The sequence below is a fragment of the Vespula vulgaris genome, chromosome 7, assembly GCF_905475345.1.
Source record: "Vespula vulgaris chromosome 7, iyVesVulg1.1, whole genome shotgun sequence".
Taxonomy (NCBI): domain Eukaryota; kingdom Metazoa; phylum Arthropoda; class Insecta; order Hymenoptera; family Vespidae; genus Vespula; species Vespula vulgaris.
In genome coordinates, this window is record NC_066592.1 from 7,389,090 (window position 1) to 7,411,181 (window position 22,092).

General features: G+C 37.8%; 1 protein-coding gene and 1 long non-coding RNA gene across 6 annotated transcripts; both read left to right on the forward strand.

Annotated features, from left to right (window-relative positions):
• Nucleotides 1-82: 82 nt before the first annotated feature.
• LOC127065396 (uncharacterized) lies at nt 83-12,098 on the forward strand. Of its 5 annotated transcripts, XR_007782031.1 has the most exons (5): nt 83-220; nt 475-573; nt 2,225-2,351; nt 7,432-7,558; nt 12,004-12,098. It is a non-coding gene; the product is annotated as an uncharacterized LOC127065396 (long non-coding RNA). The 5 variants fall into 5 exon arrangements; XR_007782035.1 differs by lacking the exons at nt 2,225-2,351; nt 7,432-7,558; nt 12,004-12,098 and adding exons at nt 6,543-6,669; nt 11,623-11,706; XR_007782033.1 differs by lacking the exons at nt 7,432-7,558; nt 12,004-12,098 and adding an exon at nt 6,543-6,617.
• A 1,244-nt stretch (nt 12,099-13,342) lies between these two features.
• Nucleotides 13,343-18,557, forward strand: LOC127065265 (uncharacterized). Its single transcript, XM_050997359.1, has 3 exons — nt 13,343-13,603; nt 14,741-14,909; nt 18,157-18,557. Exons 1-3 carry the CDS (start codon nt 13,343-13,345, stop codon nt 18,555-18,557), a joined length of 831 nt encoding a protein of 276 aa, XP_050853316.1.
• The last annotated feature ends 3,535 nt before the right edge of the window (nt 18,558-22,092 follow it).

The following is a 22,092-nucleotide window of genomic DNA, read 5'->3' on the forward strand; positions in this document are numbered from 1 at the left end:
CTGCTAAAGCGTCCAATCTTTCCGCAAACAGAGTTTGATATCAGGATCACATGATGAGTAAAGAGGTGGCACGTGAAATCCTGCTACCTCCAGGTAAGTTATTGTCTCCTGTTAAAAATTCAAATGTCTGCTAAAGCGTCCAAGTTTCCCGCAAACCGAGTTTAGTATTAGGATCACATGATGTGTACAGAGGTGGCACGTAAAATCCTGCCCCCTCCAGGTCAGACATCGTCTCCTGTTAACAGTTCAAATTCCCGCTAAACCGTCCAAGTTTCCCGCAAACCGAGTTTCGTACTAGGATCACATGATGTGTACAGAGGTGGCACGTGAAATCCTACCACCTCCAGTTACTCTATTGTCTCCGGTTAAAAATTCAAATTTCTGCGAAAGCGTCCAAGTTTCCCGCAAACCGAATTTAGTATTAGGATCACATGATGTGTACAGAGGTGGCACGTAAAATCCTGCCCCCACCAGGTCAGTCATCGTCTCCTGTTAACAGTTCAAATTCCCGCTAAACCGTCCAAGTTTCCCGCAAACCGAGTTTCGTACTAGGATCACATGATGTGTACAGAGGTGGCACGTGAAATCCTACCACCTCCAGTTACCCTATTGTCTCCCGTTAAAAATTCAAATTTCTGCGAAAGCGTTCAAGTTTCCCGCAAACCGAGTTTTGTACTAGGATCACATGATGTGTAAAGAGGAGGCACGTGAAATCCTACCACCTCCAGTTATCCTATTGTCTCCCGTTAAAAATTCAAATTTCTGCGAAAGCGTCCAAGTTTCCCGCAAACCGAGTTTAGTATTAGGATCACATGATGTGTACAGAGGTGGCACGTAAAATCCTGCCCCCACCAGGTCAGTCATCGTCTCCTGTTAACAGTTCAAATTCCCGCTAAACCGTCCAAGTTTCCCGCAAACCGAGTTTTGTACTAGGATCACATGATGTGTAAAGAGGTGGCACGTGAAATCCTACCACCTCCAGTTACCCTATTGTCTCCCGTTAAAAATTCAAATTTCTGCGAAAGCGTCCAAGTTTCCCGCAAACCGAGTTTTGTACTAGGATCACATGATGTGTAAAGAGGTGGCACGTGAAATCCTACCACCTCCAGTTATCCTGTTGTCTCCCGTTAAAAATTCAAATTTCTGCGAAAGCGTCCAAGTTTCCCGCAAACCGAGTTTTGTACTAGGATCACATGATGTGTACAGAGGTGGCACGTGAAATCCTACCACCTCCAGTTACCCTATTGTCTCCCGTTAAAAATTCAAATTTCTGCGAAAGCGTCCAAGTTTCCCGCAAACCGAGTTTTGTACTAGGATCACATGATGTGTACAGAGGTGGCACGTGAAATCCTACCATCTCCAGTTACCCTATTGTCTCCCGTTAAAAATTCAAATTTCTACGAAAGCGTCCAAGTTTCCCGCAAACCGAGTTTTGTACTAGGATCACATGATGTGTAAAGAGGTGGCACGTGAAATCCTACCACCTCCAGTTATCCTATTGTCTCCCGTTAAAAATTCAAATTTCTGCGAAAGCGTCCAAGTTTCCCGCAAACCGAGTTTTGTACTAGGATCACATGATGTGTACAGAGGTGGCACGTGAAATCCTACCATCTCCAGTTACCCTATTGTCTCCCGTTAAAAATTCAAATTTCTACGAAAGCGTCCAAGTTTCCCGCAAACCGAGTTTTGTACTAGGATCACATGATGTGTAAAGAGGTGGCACGTGAAATCCTACCACCTCCAGTTATCCTATTGTCTCCCGTTAAAAATTCAAATTTCTGCGAAAGCGTCCAAGTTTCCCGCAAACCGAGTTTTGTACTAGGATCACATGATGTGTACAGAGGTGGCACGTGAAATCCTACCACCTCCAGTTACCCTATTGTCTCCCGTTAAAAATTCAAATTTCTGCGAAAGCGTCCAAGTTTCCCGCAAACCGAGTTTTGTACTAGGATCACATGATGTGTAAAGAGGTGGCACGTGAAATCCTACCACCTCCAGTTACCCTATTGTCTCCCGTTAAAAATTCAAATTTCTGCGAAAGCGTCCAAGTTTCCCGCAAACCGAGTTTTGTACTAGGATCACATGATGTGTAAAGAGGTGGCACGTGAAATCCTACCACCTCCAGTTACCCTATTGTCTCCCGTTAAAAATTCAAATTTCTACGAAAGCGTCCAAGTTTCCCGCAAGCCGAGTTTTGTACTAGGATCACATGATGTGTACAGAGGTGGCACGTGAAATCCTGCCCCCTCCAGGTCAGTCATCGTCTCCTGTTAACAGTTCAAATTCCCGCTAAACCGTCCAAGTTTCCCGCAAACCGAGTTTTGTACTAGGATCACATGATGTGTAAAGAGGTGGCACGTGAAATCCTACCACCTCCAGTTATCCTGTTGTCTCCCGTTAAAAATTCAAATTTCTGCGAAAGCGTCCAAGTTTCCCGCAAACCGAGTTTTGTACTAGGATCACATGATGTGTACAGAGGTGGCACGTGAAATCCTACCACCTCCAGTTACCCTATTGTCTCCCGTTAAAAATTCAAATTTCTGCGAAAGCGTCCAAGTTTCCCGCAAACCGAGTTTTGTACTAGGATCACATGATGTGTACAGAGGTGGCACGTGAAATCCTACCATCTCCAGTTACCCTATTGTCTCCCGTTAAAAATTCAAATTTCTACGAAAGCGTCCAAGTTTCCCGCAAACCGAGTTTTGTACTAGGATCACATGATGTGTAAAGAGGTGGCACGTGAAATCCTACCACCTCCAGTTATCCTATTGTCTCCCGTTAAAAATTCAAATTTCTGCGAAAGCGTCCAAGTTTCCCGCAAACCGAGTTTTGTACTAGGATCACATGATGTGTACAGAGGTGGCACGTGAAATCCTACCATCTCCAGTTACCCTATTGTCTCCCGTTAAAAATTCAAATTTCTACGAAAGCGTCCAAGTTTCCCGCAAACCGAGTTTTGTACTAGGATCACATGATGTGTAAAGAGGTGGCACGTGAAATCCTACCACCTCCAGTTATCCTATTGTCTCCCGTTAAAAATTCAAATTTCTGCGAAAGCGTCCAAGTTTCCCGCAAACCGAGTTTTGTACTAGGATCACATGATGTGTACAGAGGTGGCACGTGAAATCCTACCACCTCCAGTTACCCTATTGTCTCCCGTTAAAAATTCAAATTTCTGCGAAAGCGTCCAAGTTTCCCGCAAACCGAGTTTTGTACTAGGATCACATGATGTGTAAAGAGGTGGCACGTGAAATCCTACCACCTCCAGTTACCCTATTGTCTCCCGTTAAAAATTCAAATTTCTGCGAAAGCGTCCAAGTTTCCCGCAAACCGAGTTTTGTACTAGGATCACATGATGTGTAAAGAGGTGGCACGTGAAATCCTACCACCTCCAGTTACCCTATTGTCTCCCGTTAAAAATTCAAATTTCTACGAAAGCGTCCAAGTTTCCCGCAAACCGAGTTTTGTACTAGGATCACATGATGTGTACAGAGGTGGCACGTGAAATCCTGCCCCCTCCAGGTCAGTCATCGTCTCCTGTTAACAGTTCAAATTCCCGCTAAACCGTCCAAGTTTCCCGCAAACCGAGTTTTGTACTAGGATCACATGATGTGTACAGAGGTGGCACGTGAAATCCTACCACCTCCAGTTACCCTATTGTCTCCCGTTAAAAATTCAAATTTCTACGAAAGCGTCCAAGTTTCCCGCAAACCGAGTTTTGTACTAGGATCACATGATGTGTAAAGAGGTGGCACGTGAAATCCTACCACCTCCAGTTATCCTATTGTCTCCCGTTAAAAATTCAAATTTCTGCGAAAGCGTCCAAGTTTCCCGCAAACCGAGTTTTGTACTAGGATCACATGATGTGTACAGAGGTGGCACGTGAAATCCTACCACCTCCAGTTACCCTATTGTCTCCCGTTAAAAATTCAAATTTCTGCGAAAGCGTCCAAGTTTCCCGCAAACCGAGTTTTGTACTAGGATCACATGATGTGTAAAGAGGTGGCACGTGAAATCCTACCACCTCCAGTTATCCTATTGTCTCCCGTTAAAAATTCAAATTTCTGCGAAAGCGTCCAAGTTTCCCGCAAACCGAGTTTAGTATTAGGATCACATGATGTGTACAGAGGTGGCACGTAAAATCTTGCCCCCACCAGGTCAGTCATCGTCTCCTGTTAACAGTTCAAATTCCCGCTAAACCGTCCAAGTTTCCCGCAAACCGAGTTTTGTACTAGGATCACATGATGTGTAAAGAGGTGGCACGTGAAATCCTACCACCTCCAGTTACCCTATTGTCTCCCGTTAAAAATTCAAATATCTGCGAAAGCGTCCAAGTTTCCCGCAAACCGAGTTTTGTACTAGGATCACATGATGTGTAAAGAGGTGGCACGTGAAATCCTACCACCTCCAGTTACCCTATTGTCTCCCGTTAAAAATTCAAATTTCTGCGAAAGCGTCCAAGTTTCCCGCAAACCGAGTTTTGTACTAGGATCACATGATGTGTACAGAGGTGGCACGTGAAATCCTACCATCTCCAGTTACCCTATTGTCTCCCGTTAAAAATTCAAATTTCTGCGAAAGCGTCCAAGTTTCCCGCAAACCGAGTTTTGTACTAGGATCACATGATGTGTACAGAGGTGGCACGTGAAATCCTACCACCTCCAGTTACCCTATTGTCTCCCGTTAAAAATTCAAATTTCTGCGAAAGCGACCAAGTTTCCCGCAAACCGAGTTTTGTACTAGGATCACATGATGTGTAAAGAGGTGGCACGTGAAATCCTACCACCTCCAGTTACCCTATTGTCTCCCGTTAAAAATTCAAATTTCTGCGAAAGCGTCCAAGTTTCCCGCAAACCGAGTTTTGTACTAGGATCACATGATGTGTAAAGAGGTGGCACGTGAAATCCTACCACCTCCAGTTACCCTATTGTCTCCCGTTAAAAATTCAAATTTCTACGAAAGCGTCCAAGTTTCCCGCAAGCCGAGTTTTGTACTAGGATCACATGATGTGTACAGAGGTGGCACGTGAAATCCTACCACCTCCAGTTATCCTATTGTCTCCCGTTAAAAATTCAAATTTCTGCGAAAGCGTCCAAGTTTCCCGCAAACCGAGTTTTGTACTAGGATCACATGATGTGTAAAGAGGTGGAACGTGAAATCCTACCACCTCCAGTTACCCTATTGTCTCCCGTTAAAAATTCAAATTTCTGCGAAAGCGTCCAAGTTTCCCGCAAACCGAGTTTTGTACTAGGATCACATGATGTGTAAAGAGGTGGCACGTGAAATCCTACCCCCTCCAGTTACCCTATTGTCTCCCGTTAAAAATTCAAATTTCTGCGAAAGCGTCCAAGTTTCCCGCAAACCGAGTTTTGTACTAAGATCACATGATGTGTAAAGAGGTGGCACGTGAAATCCTACCACCTCCAGTTATCCTATTGTCTCCCGTTAAAAATTCAAATTTCTGCGAAAGCGTCCAAGTTTCCCGCAAACCGAGTTTTGTACTAGGATCACATGATGTGTACAGAGGTGGCACGTGAAATCCTACCACCTCCAGTTACCCTATTGTCTCCCGTTAAAAATTCAAATTTCTGCGAAAGCGTCCAAGTTTCCCGCAAACCGAGTTTTGTACTAGGATCACATGATGTGTACAGAGGTGGCACGTGAAATCCTACCACCTCCAGTTACCCTATTGTCTCCCGTTAAAAATTCAAATTTCTACGAAAGCGTCCAAGTTTCCCGCAAACCGAGTTTTGTACTAGGATCACATGATGTGTAAAGAGGTGGCACGTGAAATCCTACCACCTCCAGTTATCCTATTGTCTCCCGTTAAAAATTCAAATTTCTGCGAAAGCGTCCAAGTTTCCCGCAAACCGAGTTTTGTACTAGGATCACATGATGAGTACAGAGGTGGCACGTGAAATCCTACCATCTCCAGTTACCCTATTGTCTCCCGTTAAAAATTCAAATTTCTACGAAAGCGTCCAAGTTTCCCGCAAACCGAGTTTTGTACTAGGATCACATGATGTGTAAAGAGGTGGCACGTGAAATCCTACCACCTCCAGTTATCCTATTGTCTCCCGTTAAAAATTCAAATTTCTGCGAAAGCGTCCAAGTTTCCCGCAAACCGAGTTTTGTACTAGGATCACATGATGTGTACAGAGGTGGCACGTGAAATCCTACCACCTCCAGTTACCCTATTGTCTCCCGTTAAAAATTCAAATTTCTGCGAAAGCGTCCAAGTTTCCCGCAAACCGAGTTTTGTACTAGGATCACATGATGTGTAAAGAGGTGGCACGTGAAATCCTACCACCTCCAGTTACCCTATTGTCTCCCGTTAAAAATTCAAATTTCTGCGAAAGCGTCCAAGTTTCCCGCAAACCGAGTTTTGTACTAGGATCACATGATGTGTAAAGAGGTGGCACGTGAAATCCTACCACCTCCAGTTACCCTATTGTCTCCCGTTAAAAATTCAAATTTCTACGAAAGCGTCCAAGTTTCCCGCAAGCCGAGTTTTGTACTAGGATCACATGATGTGTACAGAGGTGGCACGTGAAATCCTGCCCCCTCCAGGTCAGTCATCGTCTCCTGTTAACAGTTCAAATTCCCGCTAAACCGTCCAAGTTTCCCGCAAACCGAGTTTTGTACTAGGATCACATGATGTGTATAGAGGTGGCACGTGAAATCCTACCACCTCCAGTTACCCTATTGTCTCCCGTTAAAAATTCAAATTTCTACGAAAGCGTCCAAGTTTCCCGCAAACCGAGTTTTGTACTAGGATCACATGATGTGTAAAGAGGTGGCACGTGAAATCCTACCACCTCCAGTTATCCTATTGTCTCCCGTTAAAAATTCAAATTTCTGCGAAAGCGTCCAAGTTTCCCGCAAACCGAGTTTTGTACTAGGATCACATGATGTGTAAAGAGGTGGCACGTGAAATCCTACCACCTCCAGTTATCCTATTGTCTCCCGTTAAAAATTCAAATTTCTGCGAAAGCGTCCAAGTTTCCCGCAAACCGAGTTTTGTACTAGGATCACATGATGTGTACAGAGGTGGCACGTGAAATCCTACCACCTCCAGTTACCCTATTGTCTCCCGTTAAAAATTCAAATTTCTGCGAAAGCGTCCAAGTTTCCCGCAAACCGAGTTTTGTACTAGGATCACATGATGTGTAAAGAGGTGGCACGTGAAATCCTACCACCTCCAGTTACCCTATTGTCTCCCGTTAAAAATTCAAATTTCTGCGAAAGCGTCCAAGTTTCCCGCAAACCGAGTTTTGTACTAGGATCACATGATGTGTAAAGAGGTGGCACGTGAAATCCTACCACCTCCAGTTACCCTATTGTCTCCCGTTAAAAATTCAAATTTCTACGAAAGCGTCCAAGTTTCCCGCAAGCCGAGTTTTGTACTAGGATCACATGATGTGTACAGAGGTGGCACGTGAAATCCTGCCCCCTCCAGGTCAGTCATCGTCTCCTGTTAACAGTTCAAATTCCCGCTAAACCGTCCAAGTTTCCCGCAAACCGAGTTTTGTACTAGGATCACATGATGTGTACAGAGGTGGCACGTGAAATCCTACCACCTCCAGTTACCCTATTGTCTCCCGTTAAAAATTCAAATTTCTACGAAAGCGTCCAAGTTTCCCGCAAACCGAGTTTTGTACTAGGATCACATGATGTGTAAAGAGGTGGCACGTGAAATCCTACCACCTCCAGTTATCCTATTGTCTCCCGTTAAAAATTCAAATTTCTGCGAAAGCGTCCAAGTTTCCCGCAAACCGAGTTTTGTACTAGGATCACATGATGTGTAAAGAGGTGGCACGTGAAATCCTACCACCTCCAGTTACCCTATTGTCTCCCGTTAAAAATTCAAATTTCTACGAAAGCGTCCAAGTTTCCCGCAAGCCGAGTTTTGTACTAGGATCACATGATGTGTACAGAGGTGGCACGTGAAATCCTACCACCTCCAGTTATCCTATTGTCTCCCGTTAAAAATTCAAATTTCTGCGAAAGCGTCCAAGTTTCCCGCAAACCGAGTTTTGTACTAGGATCACATGATGTGTAAAGAGGTGGAACGTGAAATCCTACCACCTCCAGTTACCCTATTGTCTCCCGTTAAAAATTCAAATTTCTGCGAAAGCGTCCAAGTTTCCCGCAAACCGAGTTTTGTACTAGGATCACATGATGTGTAAAGAGGTGGCACGTGAAATCCTACCCCCTCCAGTTACCCTATTGTCTCCCGTTAAAAATTCAAATTTCTGCGAAAGCGTCCAAGTTTCCCGCAAACCGAGTTTTGTACTAAGATCACATGATGTGTAAAGAGGTGGCACGTGAAATCCTACCACCTCCAGTTATCCTATTGTCTCCCGTTAAAAATTCAAATTTCTGCGAAAGCGTCCAAGTTTCCCGCAAACCGAGTTTTGTACTAGGATCACATGATGAGTACAGAGGTGGCACGTGAAATCCTACCATCTCCAGTTACCCTATTGTCTCCCGTTAAAAATTCAAATTTCTGCGAAAGCGTCCAAGTTTCCCGCAAACCGAGTTTTGTACTAGGATCACATGATGTGTAAAGAGGTGGCACGTGAAATCCTACCACCTCCAGTTACCCTATTGTCTCCCGTTAAAAATTCAAATTTCTACGAAAGCGTCCAAGTTTCCCGCAAGCCGAGTTTTGTACTAGGATCACATGATGTGTACAGAGGTGGCACGTGAAATCCTACCACCTCCAGTTATCCTATTGTCTCCCGTTAAAAATTCAAATTTCTGCGAAAGCGTCCAAGTTTCCCGCAAACCGAGTTTTGTACTAGGATCACATGATGTGTACAGAGGTGGCACGTGAAATCCTACCACCTCCAGTTACCCTATTGTCTCCCGTTAAAAATTCAAATTTCTGCGAAAGCGTCCAAGTTTCCCGCAAACCGAGTTTTGTACTAGGATCACATGATGTGTAAAGAGGTGGCACGTGAAATCCTACCACCTCCAGTTACCCTATTGTCTCCCGTTAAAAATTCAAATTTCTGCGAAAGCGTCCAAGTTTCCCGCAAACCGAGTTTTGTACTAGGATCACATGATGTGTAAAGAGGTGGCACGTGAAATCCTACCACCTCCAGTTACCCTATTGTCTCCCGTTAAAAATTCAAATTTCTACGAAAGCGTCCAAGTTTCCCGCAAGCCGAGTTTTGTACTAGGATCACATGATGTGTACAGAGGTGGCACGTGAAATCCTGCCCCCTCCAGGTCAGTCATCGTCTCCTGTTAACAGTTCAAATTCCCGCTAAACCGTCCAAGTTTCCCGCAAACCGAGTTTTGTACTAGGATCACATGATGTGTACAGAGGTGGCACGTGAAATCCTACCACCTCCAGTTACCCTATTGTCTCCCGTTAAAAATTCAAATTTCTACGAAAGCGTCCAAGTTTCCCGCAAACCGAGTTTTGTACTAGGATCACATGATGTGTAAAGAGGTGGCACGTGAAATCCTACCACCTCCAGTTATCCTATTGTCTCCCGTTAAAAATTCAAATTTCTGCGAAAGCGTCCAAGTTTCCCGCAAACCGAGTTTTGTACTAGGATCACATGATGTGTACAGAGGTGGCACGTGAAATCCTACCACCTCCAGTTACCCTATTGTCTCCCGTTAAAAATTCAAATTTCTGCGAAAGCGTCCAAGTTTCCCGCAAACCGAGTTTTGTACTAGGATCACATGATGTGTAAAGAGGTGGCACGTGAAATCCTACCACCTCCAATTATCCTATTGTCTCCCGTTAAAAATTCAAATTTCTGCGAAAGCGTCCAAGTTTCCCGCAAACCGAGTTTAGTATTAGGATCACATGATGTGTACAGAGGTGGCACGTAAAATCTTGCCCCCACCAGGTCAGTCATCGTCTCCTGTTAACAGTTCAAATTCCCGCTAAACCGTCCAAGTTTCCCGCAAACCGAGTTTTGTACTAGGATCACATGATGTGTAAAGAGGTGGCACGTGAAATCCTACCACCTCCAGTTACCCTATTGTCTCCCGTTAAAAATTCAAATATCTGCGAAAGCGTCCAAGTTTCCCGCAAACCGAGTTTTGTACTAGGATCACATGATGTGTAAAGAGGTGGCACGTGAAATCCTACCACCTCCAGTTATCCTGTTGTCTCCCGTTAAAAATTCAAATTTCTGCGAAAGCGTCCAAGTTTCCCGCAAACCGAGTTTTGTACTAGGATCACATGATGTGTACAGAGGTGGCACGTGAAATCCTACCACCTCCAGTTACCCTATTGTCTCCCGTTAAAAATTCAAATTTCTGCGAAAGCGACCAAGTTTCCCGCAAACCGAGTTTTGTACTAGGATCACATGATGTGTAAAGAGGTGGCACGTGAAATCCTACCACCTCCAGTTACCCTATTGTCTCCCGTTAAAAATTCAAATTTCTGCGAAAGCGTCCAAGTTTCCCGCAAACCGAGTTTTGTACTAGGATCACATGATGTGTAAAGAGGTGGCACGTGAAATCCTACCACCTCCAGTTACCCTATTGTCTCCCGTTAAAAATTCAAATTTCTACGAAAGCGTCCAAGTTTCCCGCAAGCCGAGTTTTGTACTAGGATCACATGATGTGTACAGAGGTGGCACGTGAAATCCTACCACCTCCAGTTATCCTATTGTCTCCCGTTAAAAATTCAAATTTCTGCGAAAGCGTCCAAGTTTCCCGCAAACCGAGTTTTGTACTAGGATCACATGATGTGTAAAGAGGTGGAACGTGAAATCCTACCACCTCCAGTTACCCTATTGTCTCCCGTTAAAAATTCAAATTTCTGCGAAAGCGTCCAAGTTTCCCGCAAACCGAGTTTTGTACTAGGATCACATGATGTGTAAAGAGGTGGCACGTGAAATCCTACCCCCTCCAGTTACCCTATTGTCTCCCGTTAAAAATTCAAATTTCTGCGAAAGCGTCCAAGTTTCCCGCAAACCGAGTTTTGTACTAAGATCACATGATGTGTAAAGAGGTGGCACGTGAAATCCTACCACCTCCAGTTATCCTATTGTCTCCCGTTAAAAATTCAAATTTCTGCGAAAGCGTCCAAGTTTCCCGCAAACCGAGTTTTGTACTAGGATCACATGATGTGTACAGAGGTGGCACGTGAAATCCTACCACCTCCAGTTACCCTATTGTCTCCCGTTAAAAATTCAAATTTCTGCGAAAGCGTCCAAGTTTCCCGCAAACCGAGTTTTGTACTAGGATCACATGATGTGTACAGAGGTGGCACGTGAAATCCTACCACCTCCAGTTACCCTATTGTCTCCCGTTAAAAATTCAAGTTTCTGCGAAAGCGTCCAAGTTTCCCGCAAACCGAGTTTTGTACTAGGATCACATGATGTGTAAAGAGGTGGCACGTGAAATCCTGCCTCCTCCAGGTCAGTCATCGTCTCCTGTTAACAGTTCAAATTCCCGCTAAACCGTCCAAGTTTCCCGCAAACCGAGTTTTGTACTAGGATCACATGATGTGTAAAGAGGTGGCACGTGAAATCCTACCACCTCCAGTTACCCTATTGTCTCCCGTTAAAAATTCAAATTTCTGCGAAAGCGTCCAAGTTTCCCGCAAACCGAGTTTTGTACTAGGATCACATGATGTGTAAAGAGGTGGCACGTGAAATTCTACCACCACCAGTTACCCTATTGTCTCCCGTTAAAAATTCAAATTTCTGCGAAAGCGTCCAAGTTTCCCGCAAACCGAGTTTTGTACTAGGATCACATGATGTGTAAAGAGGTGGCACGTGAAATCCTGCCCCCTCCAGGTCAGTCATCGTCTCCTGTTAACAGTTCAAATTCCCGCTAAACCGTCCAAGTTTTCCGCAAACCGAGTTTTGTACTAGGATCACATGATGTGTACAGAGGTGGCACGTGAAATCCTACCACCTCCAGTTACCCTATTGTCTCCCGTTAAAAATTCAAATTTCTGCGAAAGCGTCCAAGTTTCCCGCAAACCGAGTTTTGTACTAGGATCACATGATGTGTACAGAGGTGGCACATGAAATCTTGCCACTTCCAGTTACCCTATTGTCTCCAATTAAAGATTCAAATTACTGCTAAAGTTTCCAAGTTTCCCGCAAAGCGAGTTTTGTATCAGGATCACATGATGTGTGAAGAGATGGCACGTGAAATCCTGGCACCAAGTAAGCTAGTATGTCTCATGTTGAAATATACAAATTTGATTGAATGTGCAAATTTTCGCCCTAAATTAATAATCTATTGGGATCACATAATTCGGGAGTAGGTGGAAAAATCGACTTTCCGAAAAATGTTCATTTCTTCTACAATATGAAACTGACAATTTTATTTTTTTTGTACTGGTAGGGCATAGGAAATACATTAATAGATTTGATAACTACATAAATATTTACTTTATTATGTAAAATTCGCTATGATATAGTACAGTATAATACAATATAGTACAAAATAACGCATTACAATACAATAGTATAATATAATAGAATAATAATGCTGTAAATAAAGGTCGAACTTCTTATTTCTTTGAATGATTTATGAATTACCAATTTAAGTAATGGATATTTATTTCGTAAGAAGTCCGATCTTTCTTTACAAAGTGCCGCCGAACATTTGGCGATCAATGATATATAATTGTCCCTACAAAACTCACAAATTTATAATATGATTTATAACACTTTATAAAAATAAACGACGTCATTCGTTGAATTCGTTTGAACAGATGTCATTGAACTATAAAAAGAAAAATAAGTGATTTCATTCAATCTTGTCTTTCAAATTTCTCTCTTGTATCTTGATCTGCAAAAAATATTTGCTCTGTATGGTGTTCTTTCATACAAAACAAATCTATATAAAAGAATTATTTTATTAATTTCAGTTTCACGAAATATTTTGATTTTTCAAGATAGACAAAATTTTAATTTTTCTAGTTATAGTTCCATTTTAACCAGATGTTGGGTATTTTATTTCATACTCTTAAAATATTTGACACGTGATATCATGTAACTTTTCTTAATAAAATATTTTCTTTGACGCTTCTAACAAACGAAATATTCAACTAATCCTTAATTTACAATCACCATGCATACATACACACGCGCACACACATGTACACACTCCCGCGTATAAACAGCGACACGTTCATATATATAAGAATATAATATCTGAAACAAAAGTGAAATGATGCTTTGAAAGTTAAAAATAAATGTCTAAATTTTAAGTTTCATGGTTACATTGAAGTAACATATGTAAAATCCGAAAGGAAAAGGATTGACTGCGTTGATATCGCTTATACGATATGGGCCAGTGGAGGAAGCGGCGCATTGACGTTCAACAAAATGGAAATACAAGGAGGATGGACAAGGTCGCGATCAACGAAGAGGAGAACGTTGGGAAACGTGCCAAAGTCATTAGGCATTGCGGATTTTCGTCATCCTCGTTTTTATCTTCGTCACCTTACAACAACAACAAACCCGCAAATATCGAATCCATTCCCGTTGAACTCATTCTACAAATTCTATCATACCTATCTCAGAAAGACCTTTCCAATATGAGTCGCGTGTCCAAGTACTTTGAAGGTATCATGCAAGATCCCATAGTTTGGCGCACGTACGAGGTGATTATTATAATATATTACCAGTGTGCACGTCCAATCGGCTTTCAAACGAAATTTTTGTTAACGATAAAATCACGAAACACGCGACTGATTCTTTTTCTCTCCCTCCTTTTTTTTCTTGCTATATATCCAGTTAATGTAATCGAATCTTGAACCCTTTAGTACATACGCTTACAAACTTAAAATCTATTAATCATGCAACGTGTCGTGCAACTTTTAAGTCACACGCTCATACATGTCTGTCTTTTATTAGATAATCTTAAATTTTATTACTTTATTTTTCTTTATTTTTTTCACTACAATATTAATTTAGCTCATATCCATAGATTATTTTTAATTTATTACATATAAATAACTAGTATATTATAATGTGTAATTATACTATATGAAATATAATATACTATATAAATTACGGTAGCATTGTATTATCACAATATTATACTAAAATATTATACTATAATAGTATAATAACTATAATATATACTAGATATAAATACGCGCGTGCGCGTATGTGTACTATAATAATTATAGTATAAGTTTTACATTACATAATTTTCTTTTGTAGCATAAAAAATAATCAAGTTATAAAGGAGTTATGGAGGTTTAATGTATATAGATTGTATAATAGTATATTATATTATATAATAAGTATATATATGTATATAATATAATAGTTATATAATATATATGTTAATGTATAAGTATATATATAAGTTAAATAAATTAAAAATCCAATAATTCTTTAAAACTGTTAAAAAAATTATAGTAACATAATCTTGTTTTTAAATATTTACTTAACTAGTACAATTCTTTTCCTTCCAAAATCTTTAAAAAAGAAAAAGGAAAATCCTACATTAAACAGATAACTTTTTAAACATTCTAAAAGTATGAAAGAAAGCAATTTTCATTACGTAAAGTAGGGCATTCCTTGTTAACCTTTAAAATAAAATCTTACAAACATTCATTCGCCTTTCAAAAAAGAGTAACGAATTTTAATATCTTTTTTCTTTTTCTTTTTGTTTTTTCCCACGAAACAAAAATTTGGTTTCAACTCTTAAGAGACTATAAAATATATATTTAAGATCGATCGATCAATTAACAGTGTTGAAAAAATGGCAAGAACGTATATATCCGTAGGTGGCGAACATTCCTTACGAGAACATATCCAAGATAATTGAGAAGCTAAGAAACATGCCGTTCCTGAAGAAACTGACGATCAATTACAGAGAGGACAGCGACAAAATTCTACGGCAGATTTCGCTGACGAATAAAAATCTTGAGAAGCTTTACGTCTACTTTTGTAAAGGTACGTTCAACGGAATCCTCTCTTTCTGATTAAGAATTCAACATTCATCGTTTGGCTCGAATTCAGTAAACCTGTTCTACTTTTGTATTCTTTGATATAACATTTTGCTGACCGGTTATTTCAAATATAAAAAAAAAAAAACAATCATCCGTGTAACCGGCTATTTTCCTTTTTCTGCAGTTGAATATAAAATAAGAATATTTAAACAAATTTCAATATACTTTATTAACGCATTATTCAATTTATATGTAACTTATTACATATTTAATCATTATGATATTTAATAATTTTTTCGGGTATAATATACTATATAATATGCAACTAGCATAATTGATAAAAAGTATTATCACGTTTTATAATTTTTATGTAATATATAATTTTTCATTAAATATTAATCTGCTCGATCGACTTCTTTTATATATTTGTTTTGTTTTTCTATAATATCTCAACGATGATAATAATTATTTTAAATCCTTTGTACTAATTATTTCGATAAAAATGTCAAAAATTAAAAAAAGAGCGTAAAACGTATAACACAGTGCCTTGTAACATTTTGCTTTTATTCGAATAAATCTTTAAGTTGCAAATGTAAACAATCTCACTTTTACGAAGCATTTTCCATAAAATCCCATATTTTATTATTTTTACCAAATTATATGTTTTGAAATCTTTTCCATGGTATTATTGTTGACTTTGTGAATTCTGTATCTATTATATCTATTAAAGTGTAAATTATCGGTAAAATAAAATGTAAGGATTTGATTGAACCTCGTTCTAATTATGGTTTTAAAAGGTATTTCGAGAAAAGGATCAGTTGACCAGTAATTTTTCCATTTTGAGCTTTTCGTTTGTCCCAAGTAAACCAAGAAACTTCTTTATATCCTGATTGGTAACTTCTGTCGATGTTGAAATTTTAACAAAGGTGTTCTTACACTTCTCCATTTGTTAATGATACAAATTCGTTTAAGAAGTAATTACATTAAAAAAACCATTAATTACTTCACTTATACTTCGTAGATCTCCACACTGAAGTTACGTCATAAATATTTATATAATTTTCCAAGTTCGGTAAAATGTCATTTTCCATTCATTCTTCTTCAAAATCAATTTCACTGTCGAATATTATCACATTTCTTTCTTGCTTTAGTGACGATCTAATGTCAAAGTCATTACATATCTTCCGATGAAGTATCATCTTCCAGTTGTTTACTATATATCTCAAAGTCACTCAACAATCCGACCAAGTATTTCATATAATTCATTCAAATATTCTTCACTGTCGTGACACATTCTTTTTCTTTTTTCTTTTGTTTGAAACTTTTGTAATATAGCAAAATGTGAATAGAAAAAGTAAGAAGTATTGCACGCCAGATCTCTCAGGGGATACTGATTGAATAGTTCAGAGAAAAGACGTGAAGAAAAGTAGGAAGGGTTGAAATAAGAGACGTACGGTGAAATGACACGGCTTATCTCGCATACGTGGATTTCTTAGAACTTTAGTCTAAACTAAGATAACACGAATTAAATTAAGAAAACTAAAAGTACGATCTATAAAACGTTTATAAAGACCTATTTATATATTTCATTTTCAGGCTTGAAAACTATTACAAAATATTGTAAATGGAAAAATGAATTAACTTGTTACTGGTTAGCAACATTCAGATATGAAAATACGAATTAATTCGTGACCAGTCAGTATCGTTGTTGCCGGGAGAATTACCCTCGCGAGGGAATACATGACGTCAGATTAACCCCCACTGCCACTTTACATCTACGTCACTGGCGTCACATGACACGAGTTATCTCTTATGATAATGTCGTCGCGTTTCTGTCACACTTCATCGGTGACCCTTCCACTTATGGGGACTGGCTATACTACATATGTGGTATATATGTAATACCTATATAGAGAGCGAGTCGATAACTATCCCCACCTCAAATATGATACAAATGCAATAATGCATGTACATATGTAATTGCGAAGAAAATATGATTGCCATTATATAGTTAATCTTTTTTCTCTTATTATTAATTTTTTCTCTAACTTTAATATATAATATAGAAAAGAAAAAGAAAAAAGATATAATTTATTTTAGTCACGTGAATCGTTAGACTTTTTCTTTTTTTTTTCAAAATACTTCGCAGACTAATTATTCTTCGATGTTATACTCTGATACTTTTTTTGTTATTTGTAACAGGACGAGGAATCAATTCATATAAAAAAAATTCGCAAGATTTCGCTTATAAAAAAAGAATCGATTGAAATCACGTAAAACGAATTATCTTGACAACAAATTTTTTCCTTCGTCAGATGTACCTCTTGAAATAGTGTAATTTTGCCTTTAGCATTTTTATTTTTTTTTCCTCTCTTCTATAAAAACAAAAATAACGATGATATTTGAGATAGTGATAGTTATTGATTCACACTGTATATGCACTACCATCCGATTTTTTCCCTTTTTTCCTTCAATATGGCAACGAAGCAGGTCAGCAAAGTGTTAACTTCTATTTTTTCTTTTCTTTTCTTTTCCTTTCTCTCTCTCTCTCTCTCTCTCTCTCTCTCTCTCTCTCTCTCTCTCTCTCTCTCTCTCTCTCTCTCTTTCCTTTCTTTCTTTATTTTACGTAACCTTCTCTCTATCAATATACGCCTATCTTTCAAAGTAGTACAAACGATGAAAGAGAAAGACGAAACGTGTTTTTGGCACAATGTCAAACGGGAAGAAGTTTTGCAACATTCTCGTGATCTTTCTTTAATGATACGTGAGCTACATAAATTTCGTACCATTTTCTTTTGTCTCTAAAGAAACTAAGTAGATTTCTGTTTGATCTCTCTTATCCCCGGAATGGATGATTATTTTGACTTAATACGTGTTAAACGAACTTTTAAGTAAACAATGTTTGTATGCGAAATCGATCATGTATAGCTTGCAGTAGCAGTTCCGATTTCTTATTATATATGATATCAAATATAGATTTTATATATATATATATATATATATATATATATATATATAAGAATAAAAATATTAAAGAACTATATTATACTATATAAATTTTACTTAAAAATTTACTATTCATATAACAAATTAGATATGATATTATATTATGATATTTTAATATAATTCATATTATATTCTTGTTATTTGGTCTTTTTTTTCAAAAAAGATGAAAGGAGAAAAAAGAATATTATAAATAAGAAAGAAATTATCCACGTAATTTGCATATTGAATATTTAAATTATTTTCAGGCTCACCTTCAAAGTTGCATCTCCATTCGCGTTATTTGAATCGCATATTAGAAAAATGTCGACGTTTGAACACCATCAAGATTTTAGGTAGTTCTTTCTACGGACGAAAATTTTACAAATTGCTCGGTGACATCGGCCTGAGGCTAAAGAGCGCCTCTCTACCGGCAACGCATTCGCAATTTACTACTTTTATCAAACATGCTCGACAGATTTGCGACAATGATCGTTTAAATGATTGCGTGAATGCGCACGTTTTTCTATGGCAGAAACGTGCTCAATTATACTACTATCGAAAAGCGACTCGAAGGATAAAGATGTTTTACCTTTCCGAGAATCCAATCTCAATCAATATAACAGAGGATGGGAAATGGATATATACTGCTTCAGAAAAGTATAGTTAAGTATCAAACAGAAAAAAAAAAATAGAAAAAGAAATGAATGATAAGAAAAATGAAAAATTAAAAGATCTTAGATGATAATAAATTTCAATAGACTAGGATACTAGAGACATAGAGAAAACAAAAGAAAAGCAAAAAGAAAGGAAAAGTAAAGATCAACTGAAACTGAACATAAGTGAGAATCAAAAGCTTTCATAATAAGCAATTTTGATTGTCTCGAGTACTAGGAATATAAAGAAAAAAAATAGAAAGCATTAAAGATCTATGAACTAAAATCCTCAAAAATAAACGTAAACCAAATACTCACGAATTTTTATTGATATTCTAGTATTAAAAATATAAGAAGAAGAAAAAAAGAAGATAAGAAAGATCGATAGATAAAACTGAATATAAAGAAAAATCGAATGCTCAATTGAATGCTCTCATAACTGCGAATTTCAATTGATTTAAGTGTTAAGAAAAAAAAGAAAAAAGAAGAAAAGAAAAAAAGATGTAAGAGTCAATAACTTATAATCAAACAGAAACGGTTTTCAATCACGCCACTCTACCGTCAAATATCAATTTATTCGAATATATAGTATTTGATGGATATATGGTATGCGAGAAAAAGAGAGAAGATTGTTGGACGTTAATGAGAACACAGCAAGCAGGATGGTGATTTCGACGGACAATTAAACTCGTGCTATACATTTAACGCACGCGATCATTTCAACCAGGTCGGGTTTTACTAAACGAGGGAGAGTTTTGCCTTAGAACGCATCGATCGATTTTGCCTTTCGCATAAACGACCACAAGGTGATATAGGGAAACACTTGTGGTTTTAGTTCACCGACCGAATCTTTTCTCCTTCTCTTACCTCTTCGCTTGTTATCCTATCATACGTATATTTCTATATAACAATTACTACAATTTAGTAGGAAATTATTTTTAAAATATATGTGCGATGTTAAAAGCGAATACTTTTGTGCTTTAAAACATATAATTTTTTCATTTAAAAAAAAAAGAAAAAGAAAAAAATATTTAGCATTAAATAAATATACTTATTTTAAATAAGAAAAAAAGAAAAAATTACATTAAACAATATTTCATTTGTAGTATACGCTAAAATGAATTTTTTATGCATAAAGTATATTAAAATGTGCAAATTATATATAAATATTTTTATTTTAAAATAGATATATTAATACTTCTTTAAGTGTACAAATTTAATATAAAAGGAATATTCAAATTCATAAATGCACAAATATTTATTCTAATTTCTAGTATAACTAAATATTGCTAAAATTTTTTTAATATTTTTAACAATATTTTTTAATCTATTGCACATTTATCTCCTAATTGTTTTTGTAGAACATAAATAATAATAAGCAAATACAATAAATAAGCATTTTATTTCATATATTACTCATTTTAAATTGTTCAATTATTTTAATGTTCTCACACAATTTAACAATCGAATATTCATTATTTCCTTCGTAATTCTTTTCGGATGCAATATAGATCAATTATATTAAAGAAACACGTTGGAAATAGACTATAAATGAGATCTCATTTTCATTTCCCTTTTGACCTTGAAAAGGGACAGTATTGATTCCTTAAACTTTTCGATTCCTATATGTATATCCATCCTGCGTTCTCTATCCCATATCATTTACATTCAGAAACCGTTTGAAGTTCTTGTTCCGAAAAATAAATAAAAGAATAATGCAGATGATGACAATATATATGTATATATATATATATGTATATATATATATATATATATATATATATATATATAAAATCTAGTATGCGATATTAATAGACTATACTATCGTATATTACACTATAGTATTGTTTATTTATATATAAAATAAATATATGCGAATTTCGACATTATTAGTCAACCCAATATATATTGTATATACGTTTATATACATACGCCTATATCTATGAATACTTAAATTGTCAAATCGTCAATTAACGAATAAAAAATAAATAAATAAATAAATATTAATCATAAAATGGATTAATTTTAATTAGAGTTAAATCAAAAATAAATAAAGAATGTACATAATATGTATAAGAGAATTTCATACTTTGATAAACATTTAAAACAAAAAAGAAAAAAATATAAAAAAGAGAGAGAGAGAGAGAGAGAGAGAAAGAAGGCTCGCATAATTTCAACCTCTCGATTTATTTATGCAAATAGCCTTGTCAAGTCCGATCACCCTTTCATCGTGACGATGAATCGTGAAAATAATGCAGACATAATCCTCCCACTCGTTTCTCGAGACCACCAACAGGTATTTCCGATAGGCCTGCACCTCCTTCGGTGAATAATAAACTACCTGGTCGAACGCAAATCATGTAACGGTCTTAACAGGGCGCTAGTCGAACTGTCGGCCAGCCCGGAAGTAAGCAACGGTACGGCCCCGTTCGCTTCATTACATAATCGATCGGGCAACCGGATCGGGCGAGACCGACACTTTCGATGCTGGCAGCCGCACTTAAATTTAACTGCTTTACAAATTGAAACTTTTTTCTAAGTGTTAACGATTCATCTAATCGTTAAATATCTAAAACGCATTCTAAAACGAATAAAGTCGTTCGATTTAAAAGGACTATTTATGTACCCTTTAGAAATGTTTAAAGCAATCGGATAAATCGTTAATAAGAATGATTCGAATGGTTATCGATAAACGATATAATCTTCCATTCCAAATGAATAAGTCTATATGAGAGAGAGAGAAAGAGAGAGAGAGAGAGAGAGAGAGAGAGAGAGAGAGGGGGAGGGGGGGGGGGAGGGGGGGAGGGGGGGGGGGAGGGGGAAAAAGAGAGAGAGTGTGTATGTGTATATGTGTAGAAATTGGGTATCAGTAAATCACCGTTGGAGTCCTTGATCTCAACATGACTTATCAGCACAAGAGAAGAAGGTAAAAGGAAAAAGATCTTAAATGGTAGATTCCTGAAATAAGGTAGGTAGATACTCGTGAAATTGGAGCTTGAAAATTACCACCGTTCAATCGACTGTAATTGATTCCACACGTAAAAAGGATCGCGATAACGGACAGCCAATAGCTTCTTTTTTCCTTTTTCTAAACTTTTTTTATTATACTTTCTATCTAGTGTTCTATATCTCAATCGAACGTAACGTTTCTCTCATTTTTTTTTTTTATGTCTCCCCTTCCTTTTCTTCTCTCCTTTTTTGAAGAGATCGATCTTACAACAGATCGCATTGCTAAAAGAACAAGAAATCAAAAAGTTACAGTGATCTAGCTCGAAGATACGTCCGGCTAGAGAACGCTTACAGTAAGAGTTTGTTCACACGACACCGAATCGATTTTTTCTTCTAATCGGTTATTTTACCTTCTACTACATACAATGGCGCATATGGTCTATATATACATCTTCACACGATACTGTCGTCTCAACCGTATACAGTAAAATCACGGATTTGACAATTTTTCACAATCGATTTTGCTAGTAGGAACCGGCATGCGACGATTCGATTAAAAAAAGCAGATCTATCACGAATGGGATATATATCCTAATGACA

Bases quoted from the DNA above. Each gene is read 5' to 3' on its own strand.
- LOC127065265 (XM_050997359.1), top strand. From the start codon at position 13,343: ATGGACAAGGTCGCGATCAACGAAGAGGAGAACGTTGGGAAACGTGCC. The intron at 13,604-14,740 runs GTGATTATTATA...ATATATCCGTAG, and splicing joins TAGTTTGGCGCACGTACGAG to GTGGCGAACATTCCTTACGA. The intron at 14,910-18,156 runs GTACGTTCAACG...AATTATTTTCAG, and splicing joins TTACGTCTACTTTTGTAAAG to GCTCACCTTCAAAGTTGCAT.